The following is a 13,488-nucleotide window of genomic DNA, read 5'->3' as shown; positions in this document are numbered from 1 at the left end:
ATAAAGGGGCAATTCTTGCCAGGAAAGAAGCATTTCTTCGACTCAGACCTTATCGCCAGGGTTGGCTTATAGCAGCTGTCGGTAGGACCATATATGGATTCTGTTAGTGTGGATCTCCTAACAGGGCATCATCTGGGATACAATCCCTTTTATGCCCATATATGGAGATCCCTAACAGAATCCCTTTCATGCCCATATATGGAGATCCCTAACAGAATCCCTTTTATGACCATATATGGAGATCCCTAACAGCATCCCTTTTATGCCCATATATGGAGATCACTAACAGCTAACAGAATCCCTTTTATGCCCATATATGGAGATCCCTAACAGAATCCCTTTTATGCCCATATATGGAGATCCCTAACAGAATCCCTTTTATGCCCATATATGGAGATCCCTAACAGAATCCCTTTTATGCCCATATATGGAGATCCCTAACAGAATCCCTTTTATGCCCATATATGGAGATCCCTAACAGAATCCCTTGTATGCCCATATATGGAGATCCCTAACAGAATCCCTTTTATGCCCATATATGGAGATCCCTAACAGCATCCCTTTTATGCCCATATATTATGGAGAAATCCCTGCTCTGAGTATCTGACATCAGTGTGATGTCACCTGTTTATGCCCATATATGGAGATCCCTGCTCTGCGTATCTGGTTGCTATGGTAAACAGTTGGTTGCTAGGGTAAAAAAAACATGGTTGCTATGGTAAACAGTTGGTTGCTAGGGTAAACAGTTGGTTGCTAGGGTAAAACCATGGTTGCTAAGGTGGTTGCTAACGTACACTAACAGACCAGCAACAACAGACTGTTGCCACAGCAACGTACACAAAGGTTTGTGTACACATGTGGTGTGATGTCATACTGATGCGGAGATATGAGCAGGGCAAAGGTGTGACGTGTGACGTGTGACGGACGGCCGGCCGGTGGAGGTTTTCATAGTAAACTGCTCCCTGACGGTCGCAATAATATAATATAATATAATTGCGACCGTCAGGTCGCAGTTTAGTATCAAAACCTGCTTGGTGTGTGCCGTCAGGGTCATTTGTGTACGGTGTGATGTCATACTGATGTCAGCAGTGTGATGTAGGGCTGGGTTCGGTAACCGCCGTACCGCCGTATCGCGGTATACCGCGGCCTACCGCGGTGTCAGGGTCCTTACCGCGGTCAAAAAAGACAAAAAAATAGGCTATTTTTATTGAGAACGAGCGAGTTTTAAAACGGGGGAGAAGCGAGGACCGCATGCGCTCCATGCCGCTCTGCTCTGGGCCGTGTACCACACGTTGGAAGCCGCCCACATACGTCACTCACACACACACACAGTGCACGCAGGGCAGTAGAGTACGGAGCACAACTCTATGACGGAGCAGCAATGCAGCATATACTTTCTCTGTAATCCACTCGACACAAGGATGTTAATACATACCTTGTGTTGTGGCATATCTTTTTTTATTCATACGGATTACTGGCGGAGCGCGGGCCGCGTGGACAAAACCGAAAATGAAACTATTTTACTTTCTCCAGCTCCACCGCGTCGCACGTTGTGCTCCGTCCAGCGGCGCGTCGGCGATTTTATAACCTTTTCTGTCAAGTCTTGTAACTAAAACCTGTATATAGCAGCACTCAATCACTGTGATTTGAGAGTTGAGACGTGACGTGAGTTTACAGAATCACTGTACACGATCTGACTACCCTTCCTCTTCTGGTTTGTTCACATAGCCGTTTGTGTCTGAAAAGCCCAAGTAGCTAGCCTACGTTACTATGGTAACCCGACAGTGCAGATCTAAAAGCTCAGAACGCATCGCGGATGCGATGTGGTGTGAGCTTGTAGATCTGCTCCTTTGAAAGCCAGACCCGCTGTGCTGTACGGAGAAGTATATCTCGGGCAGTCAGGCTGTGTCGCCTCTCCACTGTGGAGAGGCGACTTTTGGGAAGATGATTGCAATATTTTGGCTTATCGCCGAACCTTAATTAATAGATACGGGGGTGCGGTAATTACCGCAGTACCGGCGGTAAATGGGAAGACGGTAATCGCGGTAACAAAATGTCCATACCGCCCCAGGCCTAGTGTGATGTCATACTGATGTCAGCAGCTATGTCTCTATATATGGAGTTATATGTTGTTCGTGTCCAAATATGGGGCTTGTGAGGTCAGACTTAGTGAGATTCGTCGGTTATCTCCATATATGGAGGGAGAACCAGCTTATGAGCCGATGAGTTGTGTCAGAGTCGAGATCCTGCTTGCATCTAATCTGTCGGTAGATAATGCCGGTCTTATATAAGGGTCATTTGTGTACGGTGTGATGTCATACTGATGTCAGCAGTGTGATGTCATACTGATGTCAGCAGCTATGTCTCTATATATGGAGTTATATGTTGTTCGTGTCCAAATATGGGGCTTGTGAGGTCAGACTTAGTGAGATTCGTCGGTTATCTCAATATATGGAGGGATGTGTTGGTTATCTCCATATCTGGAGATTCAACCTTCAACGATTTTGACATCTTGTTACTAATCTGTTGGTAGATAATGCCGGTCTTATATAAGGGTCATTTGTGTACGGTGTGATGTCATACTGATGTCAGCAGTGTGATCTCCCGATTAGGGAGTCTTACTGGTATATACTGTTCATCTGGTGTAGAGCCTTACGGTACTGACCCTGACATATATAAATATATTCATCAATATATACATTAATATATTCATATATTATATATAAATGTGTGCATGTGTGAGTGCATGTGAACTCTGGTTGAGGTCAAGATGAGAAGCTTACGTTCGTACATTCAGCTGATTTCTACAAAACCCATGTTCTATTTAAGGGTGCGTTGGGAAATGCGCACCGGGTGTGTGCTCAGTGTAGTCAGTGCAGTGGGCATGGCGTTGTAGAGTGCGTTCAGTGTGGCTTATTTACGAACGACCAGTTTTAACAGGCAGCTGTGTGCTTTTTCACTCTGAACTCTGAAGGTAAAAAAAAAGCAGCAGTTGCTAACGTGATATTGAAAGGAGATGTAAGTCATAACATTGGCAAACCTGCTGTTAGTTTACACATTGATGTGTGTGAAACTATGAAGCCCAAACAACCAATAAAGCTGTAAATGCTGCATTTAGCGGTCATTTCCTCCATTGTTCACAGCTGAGAAGCACTCGAGACATGGCCATGAAAACCAACCAATCAGAACACCGCACCACACCACCACACCGCCAAACCCCAACTTCTGAGTATCTACTCAGAAAACACAGTAATAGTCATCAAGCATCTATACTGGAGCAATTGGTGGCAAACCTAAACCAGAATGTTTAGCTACATATTCTCACAAACACCTCTCACAAACATAGCCACCACGTCAAACAAACGTGAAAATTTACAACTGTCCACATTTTAAACATGCCACTCTTTGAACCGCATTTATTTCAATTTAACAACATCTCGCCTCACGCAGAGCAGCCAGTCCTGACATAGTATTCTGAACATTCTGGCCAGTGCTGAAACGTCAAAATGATCATCAGGGTATCAAGTTACAGAGGGAGGGAGGGGGGAGAGGAGCTGAGCAGAGTAGAGTATCGAATTACAACAGAGGGGTGTGTGTGTGTGTGTGTGTGTGCGTGCGTGCGTGCGTTTTTTCCCCCAATTTTTTCTTTTTTCAAAACATTTTTTTTTTCAAAAAACTTTTTTTCTCAAAACATTTTTTTTTTCAAAAAACTTTTTTTTTCAAAAAACTTTTTTCTCAAAAAACTTTTTTTTTCTCAACAAACTTTTCTCAAAAAACTTTTTTTTCTCAAAAAAATAATTACCCATATTTGGCCATTACACACACCACACTGCCGCAACATGGCGGTGAAGCGGCCTTCACCGCAGCGGCCTGAACTCTAAACTCTAAACTCTGAACTCTAAACTTCTAGTATCATACATTACAGTAATCTTACAGTAATATACCAGTAAGACTCCCTAATCGGGAGATAAGCGACCGTTGGTCGCTTATCTCCACAAATATCACAACCTCCACCTCTCACGTCATACGGGTAGCCATAGTTACACCTGGAATGTTGAATCTCCATATATGGAGATAACCTACGCATCACACAAAGTCTGACCTCACCAGCCCATACTTGGGCATGGACGACTTATATCTCCATATACGGAGATGGCCATATATGGAGATACGATGACATCACAGAGTCCACAGCTGATGATGTGGCGTGATGTCATACAATACACAAACAAGCCCTATATAAAGGGGCAATTCTCACCAGGGAAGAGAGCATTGCCTGGAATGTTGAATCTCCATATATGGAGATAACCTACGCATCACACAAAGTCTGACCTCACCAGCCCATACTTGGGCATGGACGACTTATATCTCCATATACGGAGATGGCCATATATGGAGATACGATGACATCACAGAGTCCACAGCTGATGATGTGGCGTGATGTCATACAATACATATTGTTACTCTGTGATGTCGCCACATCATCAGCTGTGGACTCTGTGATGTCATCGTATGTGACGTGACGTGTGACCGACCGACGGACGGACGGCCGGTGGAGGTTTTCATAGTAAACTGCTCCCTGACGGTCGCAATTACAGTAATTTACAGTAATCTTACCTGATAAATGATCATATCAGTGATGAATGTTCTGAACCACAGCCAGCTGTCAGTCATCCAGGACGCACACATCTTCTTAAACTCTAAGATAAGATAAAACACATCTTCTTAAACTCTAAGATAAGATAAAACACATCTTCTTAAACTCTAAGATAAGATAAAACACATATTCTTAAACTCTAAGATAAGATAAGATAAACCATCTGTCAGTCTGCCAGGACGCACACATCTTCTTAAACTCTAAGATAAGATAAGATAAACCAGCTGTCAGTCATCCAGGACGCACACATCTTCTTAAACTCTAAGATAAGATAAGATAAATTAAAGTGTGAATGGCTTGGAATGCATGTGTGAATAATATTAGTGGTGTTAGTTAGGGTTAAAGGTTAAAGGTTACCAGTGTCCAGGGCATCGTGTGATGTCAGCAGCTCCCAGCTCTCTCTGGCCAATCGGAATCCGTCCAGAACGTCTGACCATCCTGGCATCTCTGACCTGTTGACACCGATGACCCGACCATGACCCCCACGACCTTTACCCTGACCCTCCTCCTCATCTGAGCTCTGAGAGCACGCACGTACGCACACACGCGCGCACACACACACACACACACACACACACACACACACACACACACACACACACACACACACACACACACACACACACACACAGATTTCATTTATTATACTTGTGTGATTAGGGTTAGGTTAGGTTAGGGTTAAATGCCTGGCCAGGCATTGACACCAAGGCTTGCCCCCGGCAGGTAAATAAAACCATTTATAAACACAAAGAACGTGGCCAGTGTGCTCTGATTCTTCTGGTCAATGGAATGTAAAATAAGAACACTGTTTACCTATAATGTGTTGTTTTTACAGTTGTTACACTTAATATAAAATAAAAGGATGTGAAACCATAGACATTAAATCATAGCTATGTAGGTGTTTGGTATTTGTATTTGGAGGTATTGATGACATTTTTTATCACACAGCCCCAGAAAGTAAAGAAATAAATGTTAAATTGAGCGGTTATTAAAATCTTACCTATCATTTTATAATGGGTGAATTACTTTTCGGGCAAGTGGGCATGAGCTTTGGGCAAGTAGAACATGACCTGTACTTGCCCAACGGGCAAGTACAGGTCATGTTCTAACCCTAACCCTAGAACATGACCTTTACTAAGTGACCCTAACCCTAGAACGTGACCTTTACTAAGTGACCCTAACCCTAGAACGTGACCTTTACTAAGTGACCCTAACCCTAGAACGTGACCTTTACTAAGTGACCCTAACCCTAGAACGTGACCTTTACTAAGTGACCCTAACCCTAGAACGTGACCTTTACTAAGTGACCCTAACCCTAGAACGTGACCTTTACTAAGTGACCCTAACCCTAGAACGTGACCTTTACTAAGTGCCTCTACAGGTCATGTTCTAACCCTAACCCTAACCCTAGAACATGACCTTTACTAAGTGACCCTAACCCTAGAACGTGACCTTTACTAAGTGACCCTAACCCTAGAACGTGACCTTTACTAAGTGCCTCTACAGGTCATGTTCTAACCCTAACCCTAACCCTAGAACATGACCTTTACTAAGTGACCCTAACCCTAGAACGTGACCTTTACTAAGTGACCCTAACCCTAGAACGTGACCTTTACTAAGTGCCTCTACAGGTCATGTTCTAACCCTAACCCTAACCCTAGAACATGACCTTTACTAAGTGACCCTAACCCTAGAACGTGACCTTTACTAAGTGACCCTAACCCTAGAACGTGACCTTTACTAAGTGACCCTAACCCTAGAACATGACCTTTACTAAGTGCCTCTGAGACCTTAGAGTCAAACCCTGCCTGTATCTCAGCTCCAGTGTTTCCATTGCATGTTTGGGACGAGACAAGCTGTATTAAACTCCAGTATTTAAGCTTAAGGTTAGGCTTAGGTTAGGTTAGAGACAAGCTGTATTAAACTCCAGTATTTAAGCTTAAGGTTAGGCTTAGGTTAGGTTAGGTTAGGTTAGGTTAGGTTAGAGACACTGGACGCTGTATTAATGTCTGACTGTACCTCCTGCTGTTTACATTAATGAATAATAAAGAATTCTGTTTACATTAATGACTAATAAAGAATTCAATCAATCAAAATTTAAAGATGTTGTTTTAACCCAAAAATACAAAACCACCGCACACACAAACATACACAAATACAACACACAAACACAGTTAATATGTAGTTTCTGCATATGAATTAATTAGTGTCATCTGCTCTCCCCACTCCGCTCTTCATAATAAATGATATTATTTATAATATTAATAATAATAATAACCATGGTCTTCTCTCTCCCATCGGCCAGTTTTCGTTTCTTATGTCCATGTTTGGATCCTCGTTCCTCCAAGTCGTTGTAAACCCAGCTGAGGTCTTCTAGAAGAATCCATGGACCGCTGTTCAACGTGTTAACACCTGGAATACATATACAGTAAATATATACCTTATATACATTAATATCCATCTATCTATCTATGGACCAGCTGAGGTCTTCTAGAAGAATCCATGGACCGCTGCTCAACGTGTTAACACCTGGAATACATATACTGTAAATATATACCTTATATACATTAATATCCATCTATCTATCTATGGACTGCTGTTCAATGTGTTAACACCTGGAATACATATAAATATACCTTATATACATTAATATATATCTATCTATCTATGGACCCATGGACCACTGCTCAATGTGTTAACACCTGAAATACATATACATATATACAGTATATACATTAATATATATATATATATATATGGACCCATGGACCACTGCTCAATGTGTTAACACCTGGAATACATATAAATATATACCATATACATTAATATATATCTATCTATCTATCTATCTATCTAACTATCTATCTATCTATCCATGGACCGCTGTTCAATGTGTTCACACCTGAAATACATATACATATATACAGTATGTACATTAATATATATATATATATATATATATATATATATATATATATATATATATATATATATATATATATATATATATATATATCTATGGACCCATGGACCACTGCTCAATGTGTTAACACCTGGAATACATATACATATATACCATATACATTAATATATACGTATCTATCTATCTATCTATCCATGGACCGCTGTTCAATGTGTTCACACCTGAAATACATATACTGTAAATATATAGTATACCTTATATACATTAATACATATATATGAATATCTATCCATGGACCACTGCTCAATGTGTTAACTCCTGAAAAACATATACATATATACAGTATATACATTAATATATACATAAATATCTATCTATTGACCGCTGTTCAATGTGTTCACTCCTGAAATATATCTATAAGGTTATAAACTGACCTGAGAACAGCCCCGGCTGCACAGCAGACACATACAGGATATAATAGATATATATAATATAGAATGGTATATAGATATACAGTAGATATATCTATAAGGTTATAAACTGACCTGAGAACAGCCGACACATACAGGATATAATAGATATACATAATAATAGTATAATAGATAAAACACATATATTATAATATTATAAACTGACCTTGGAACAGCCCCGGCTGCACAGCAGAAACATACTGTGCTGCACTGTGGAACAGCCCAGTTATAATCATATAGAATGGTAGATATACAGTATATAAGGTTATAAACTGACCTGAGAACAGCCCAGTTATAATCATATAGAATGGTAGATACATACAGTATATAAGGTTATAAACTGACCTGAGAACAGCCCTGTTATAATCATATAGAATGGTAGATACATACAGTATATAAGGTTATAAACTGACCTGAGAACAGCCCCGGCTGCACAGCAGACACATACTGTGCTGCACTGTGGAACAACACCAGTGCAGCACAGATCACCACCTGGTGGCAGCACTGAGTCCTGGTTTCTCCCTCTAATCCAGGCAGGTAGCGACACAGGTCCTTCACTGTGTGGAGGAGGTCAGCATATGTCCTAATATGGACATATAAACACATATTAGACACAAGTCCTTCACTGTGTGGAGGAGCTCAGCATATGTCCTAATCAGAGTTTCCGTTAGCCGGTATTTACCGGCCATTGACCGTTAAAATGTTTAATTGGTCGGTAATTATAAAGTCCACCGGCCACTGTGACCGGCTGGGAAAATGTCTCCCTTATAGGCTATTTTATCATTTGGCTCCCTTTAGGCTATTTTATCATTTAAGCCTATTATTAAGTGTGCCTGCCATGCAACGCAATGGCAGAACACTTATTGTAATCCGCCATACTTAATAAAAATAATAATAATGACGATCCCACAAATTTCGGCACGTAATAACTGCCGCACGGTTTGCGCCACCCCCGCAATATATACATCAAAACGTGCGGCTCGGCCAGGAATGGGGTGCTATTACTTTTCTTTCCAATCCGCGTTACGACGTAATTAGGAAAAACAACCCCATTGACTTAGAATGGGGGACTCAGAAAAAAACCCAGAAACTTTGGCGCCACATAACTCTGCCATACTTTTGCCTAGCAACGTGATTTAAACTTTAAAATGCAAACACAACTTTGGTCTTTTTCCGGCCAAAAGGGATGAGCTGTAATTGATTAAGCCCCGCCCCCTCTGTAACAGGAAGTGCCCTTCGCCAAACAGGAAGTGCCTCTACATCTCATGAACCGTTTGTCGTACAGATGCGTGGATGGTTTCATATGACTTGATTAAGAGTCCTTAACCTTAATTGACGCTTCCTTCACCAAACAGGAAGTGCCCTTCACCAAACAGGAAGTGCCTCTATAACTCATGAACCGTTTGTCGTACAGACTTGCGGCTGGTGTCATACATTTTTTTTTTCTCAAAAATCTTTTTTTTCTCAAAAAAAAATTTTTTCTCAAAAAATTTTTTTTTCTCAATTTTTTTTCTCAATTTTTTTTTCTCAAAAATTTTTTTTTCTCAAAAAATTTTTTTTTCTCAAAATTTTTTTTTTCTCAATTTTTTTTTTTCTCAACAATTTTTTTTCTCACAAAACAATTTTTTCTCAAAAAACAATTTTTTCTCAAACAACAATTTTTTCTCAAAAAACTTGTTAAAGTGCGACCCGTGATAACGGCCAAAAATGTGCCAAAACGCCACTAATTAGTCGAAATGGCTGACTTCCTGTTTGGTTTCTGATTGGCTGCTGGCCTTGTGACGTGGGTAGAGCTGCGAGGGCCCGGTCATCGCTGCTTGCAGCTTTAATTCATTAATCGTCCATGACCTTAATTGGGGCCTATTTCGCCAAACAGGAAGTGCCCCTCACCAAACAGGAAGTGACCCTTTACCTCGTGAACCGTTTGTCGTACAGACGCGTAGATGGCATCAAATGACTTGATTAAGAGTCCTTAACCTTAATTGGGGCCTATTTCGCCAAACAGGAAGTGCCCCTCACCAAACAGGAAGTGACCCTTGATCTCGTGAACCATTTGTCGTACAGATGCGCGGGTTGCGTCAAATGACAAGAATAAGAGTCCTTAACCTTAATTAGGGCCTATTTCGCCAAACAGGAAGTGCCCCTTACCAAACAGGAAGTGACCCTTTATCTCGTGAACCGTTTGTCGTGCAGACGCGCGGGTGGTGTGAAATGACTTGATTAAGAGTCCTTAACCTTAATTGGGGCCTATTTTGCCAAACAGGAAGTGCCCCTCACCAAACAGGAAGTCACCCTATATCTCATGAATTGTTTGTCGTACAGACGCGTGGGTGTCATCAAATGACTTGATTAAGAGTCATTAACCTTAATTGGGGCCTATTTCGCCAAACAGGAAGTGCCCCTCACCAAACAGGAAGTGACCCTTTATCTCGTGATCCGTTTGTCGTACAGACATGTGGGTGGTGTCATATGAAGAACCATAATGTTAAAGCTTATGCAAAAAATGCTAATGTTAAAAAATGTAATGCTAATGCTAACACCAACCGCTACACAAGGTTGCACAGACTTAGCGAGCTGCAGGCACACTTAAAATTTCGTAGAAATTTTCTTTTCTAGTTCTTATTATTATTTGGTTAAAGTAGTCGGCTACAAACATTAAAACAACATCATCATTTTTGTATCATGATCTGTCAGCGTGGTTTAAATCCCGACGGGTGAGCTTGCCGCGGCTGCTTCTTCTGTGCTTGCGTTGTTACAATCAGCCTATTCGTCGTACGATGGTGACGCACGTTGAAAATATCGCAATTTGCCGCGCTATGAGCTTGTATATCTGCTATAGATACGCAACACGGCCATACACACATCAAGTATGGCCGTAGCACACATCGAAGCACACATCAAGCTTCACAGCTGCAGCTCCAGCGCTTGTCCCAAATCAGCGCTGTCTTGTCCGCTGGAGACCCTGGAGTCAGGGTTTACTGTTACAGAACCGTGCGGACTCCGTGGTAATCTGAACCAAGACGGACCCAGTTGACGATTATAAAAAAGGGACCAGAAACTCAGTGGAACCACGTGGATATTATACAAGACTTTCTGATACAGAAATGGATGTGGTGGTGAGCAGTGGGTGACTCGTTGATTTAAGGCAACTGAGAGAAGTCAGCCTTCCTTGCGTCATCATAACATAACATTAACAAAACAAAACAAAGTTTGTATGCATATTAAGGTTTAATGAGATGTAAAGACCAAATCATACGTAGATTAATGTGTTACTATTAACTCATCTAGTGCCATTCGCGAGACGTCTCGGGAAATGTAATCTATTACTGTAGTGCCATTCACGGGATATCTCGGGAAAAGTAATCTATTACTGTAACGGCGAGTACATTACCGAGAAGAATGGCCGGCGGTCCGGAGATGAAATCCGTCGCTGATTTCGCATCATCACGGCTCCACGAGCACAAAATAGTCCCATCCATAACATTGAGGTGGACGGGGGATCTCATCTTTAATGTCCATTATCTCAAAACTACACTTTAGAAGCTAGGATGGAGGCAGATGCTCGCTTATGTTACACAGTTATAAAAGCTCCCGGTCGGCCATTACACAACTCCACGTGGACACGGAACGGTTCCAGCGCACGATCCGATGACGTCAGACCGGAAGTGATTCGCGTGTGGACTTCTGGCCTTCAAAATAAGACAACGCAAGTGAATGGGACCTGAAGGAGGCACTTTGGACATTATAATCCGTTAATGTCTGGGGCTCAGAATGAGTTAACACATTAATACTATTGTGTGGCACACAGGCAGTTCACTGTATTCACTTATTTTTTGGCAAGCAATAGTTCTGCATAAGTAGATAGATATTATTTAGTTAACTATAAAAACAGGAACAGATTATTTAGTAGTAGATAGATATTATTTAGTTAACTATAAAAACAGGAACAGATTATTTAGTAGTAGATAGATATTATTTAGTTAACTATAAAAACAGGAACAGATTGCATCTGTGATAAAGAGGAAAGAAGCCCAGCGCTAACATAAAATGATGTAATTATCAGTTGGATGCACATTGCACATACAGTATCTGCAAACACGCATGTGACATTCATTATAATATGGCCGATAAATTAATTGATTGGCCGGTAAAATATAATCCTGCCGGCCAAGGTGGCCGGCCCCAAAAATACCTAGCGGAAACCCTGGTCCTAATATGGACATATAAACACATATTAGACACAGGTCCTTCACTGTGTGGAGGAGCTCAGCATATGTCCTAATATGGACATATACACAGACAGCTCAAATATATATATATATATATATATATATATATATATATATATATATATATATATTATATATATATATGTCACCGGATGTTAGAGAAACAGGACGGCCGAGAAACGGAGCACTCGCGGTGCCGCACGGGGCGGAACAAGCGGTCGCCCACAACAACGTCCTCCAGGCGGAGCCCATCGATTGTCCACGACATTGCAAGCGGACCTTGGTCCTGCTCTTCGCCCCCGAGCGCCGCAGGCGCGAGTGGCCGCGAAGAGCGGGCCAGGGCCGCGCGGCCGGCGGAGCGCCGCGCGAGTTACGAAGCCGTGGTGAATGCAATCGTTATATTTATGCCCAGGCCGTAAGGCCTGGGCAAGCCCAAGATAAACGCTCATAGTAAGCTAATGGCTAAGCTAATGGCTAAGCTAATGGCTAAACACCGCCCAGCTAGGCTAGTAAATAAAGAAAGGGAGTCGCAAACGAGTGACGTCAGCGCCTGCACTAGTGAATGGCTGTCTATGGGCTGTCGTCGCCATCTGGTGGTGATTAGTGTGTGGTGAACGAAACAAGCGCTCTTACAATGAACGTCCTGAGTTACCCAAACATGCTGTAACATATATATATATATATATATATATATGTGTGTATATATTTACTTGTCTCTCTTCATGTCTCTCTACCACTCGCAGTGCGTCCCCACCACAGACAGTAATATGTATATATGTATGTATATATGTATTATGTATATATGTATGTATATATGTATATATGTACCGGTATATGTATGTATATATTTATGAATATATTTATGTATATATGTTTATACTGTATATGTATATATGTATAAGTGTATATACATTTACCGGTCTCTCTTCATGGCTCCCTGCCACTCGCCCTGCCACTCGCAGCGCGTCCCCACCACAGACAGGATGTCCATCAGTCTGTCCCAGGGATCTGTCACCACTGACGACTTCTCTGACAGCCCGTCAATCACTCTTCTCTTCTCTGACAGCCCGTCAATCACATGCCGCTGGGAGGTGGAGCTTCTGGAAGACGGCGTGGGCGGAGACTTCAGAGCCCCGCCCTCCTGAGAGCCTGTCGTCCAATAATAATAATAATAATAATAATATTTACCTACTCCCCCCACTCCCCCCG

General features: G+C 41.8%; 1 protein-coding gene across 3 annotated transcripts in view; it reads right to left on the bottom strand.

Annotated features, from left to right (window-relative positions):
• ints10 (integrator complex subunit 10) overlaps positions 1–13,488 on the bottom strand; it is a 43,040-nt gene that overhangs the window by 15,915 nt on the left and 13,637 nt on the right. For all 3 annotated transcript variants that reach the window (XM_080745498.1, XM_080745499.1, XM_080745500.1), the window contains 5 exons: positions 13,197–13,428; positions 8,464–8,633; positions 6,936–7,069; positions 5,015–5,177; positions 4,618–4,700 (listed from right to left, as the gene is read on the bottom strand). In XM_080745498.1, the coding sequence (XP_080601624.1) occupies positions 4,618–4,700; positions 5,015–5,177; positions 6,936–7,069; positions 8,464–8,633; positions 13,197–13,428 (782 nt within the window). The remainder of the gene's footprint in view (positions 1–4,617; positions 4,701–5,014; positions 5,178–6,935; positions 7,070–8,463; positions 8,634–13,196; positions 13,429–13,488) is intronic.

This window comes from Nannobrachium achirus, assembly GCF_963921795.1.
Source record: "Nannobrachium achirus genome assembly, chromosome: 17".
Lineage (NCBI taxonomy): Eukaryota > Metazoa > Chordata > Actinopteri > Myctophiformes > Myctophidae > Nannobrachium > Nannobrachium achirus.
This window is presented reverse-complemented; position numbering and strand designations above follow the sequence as displayed.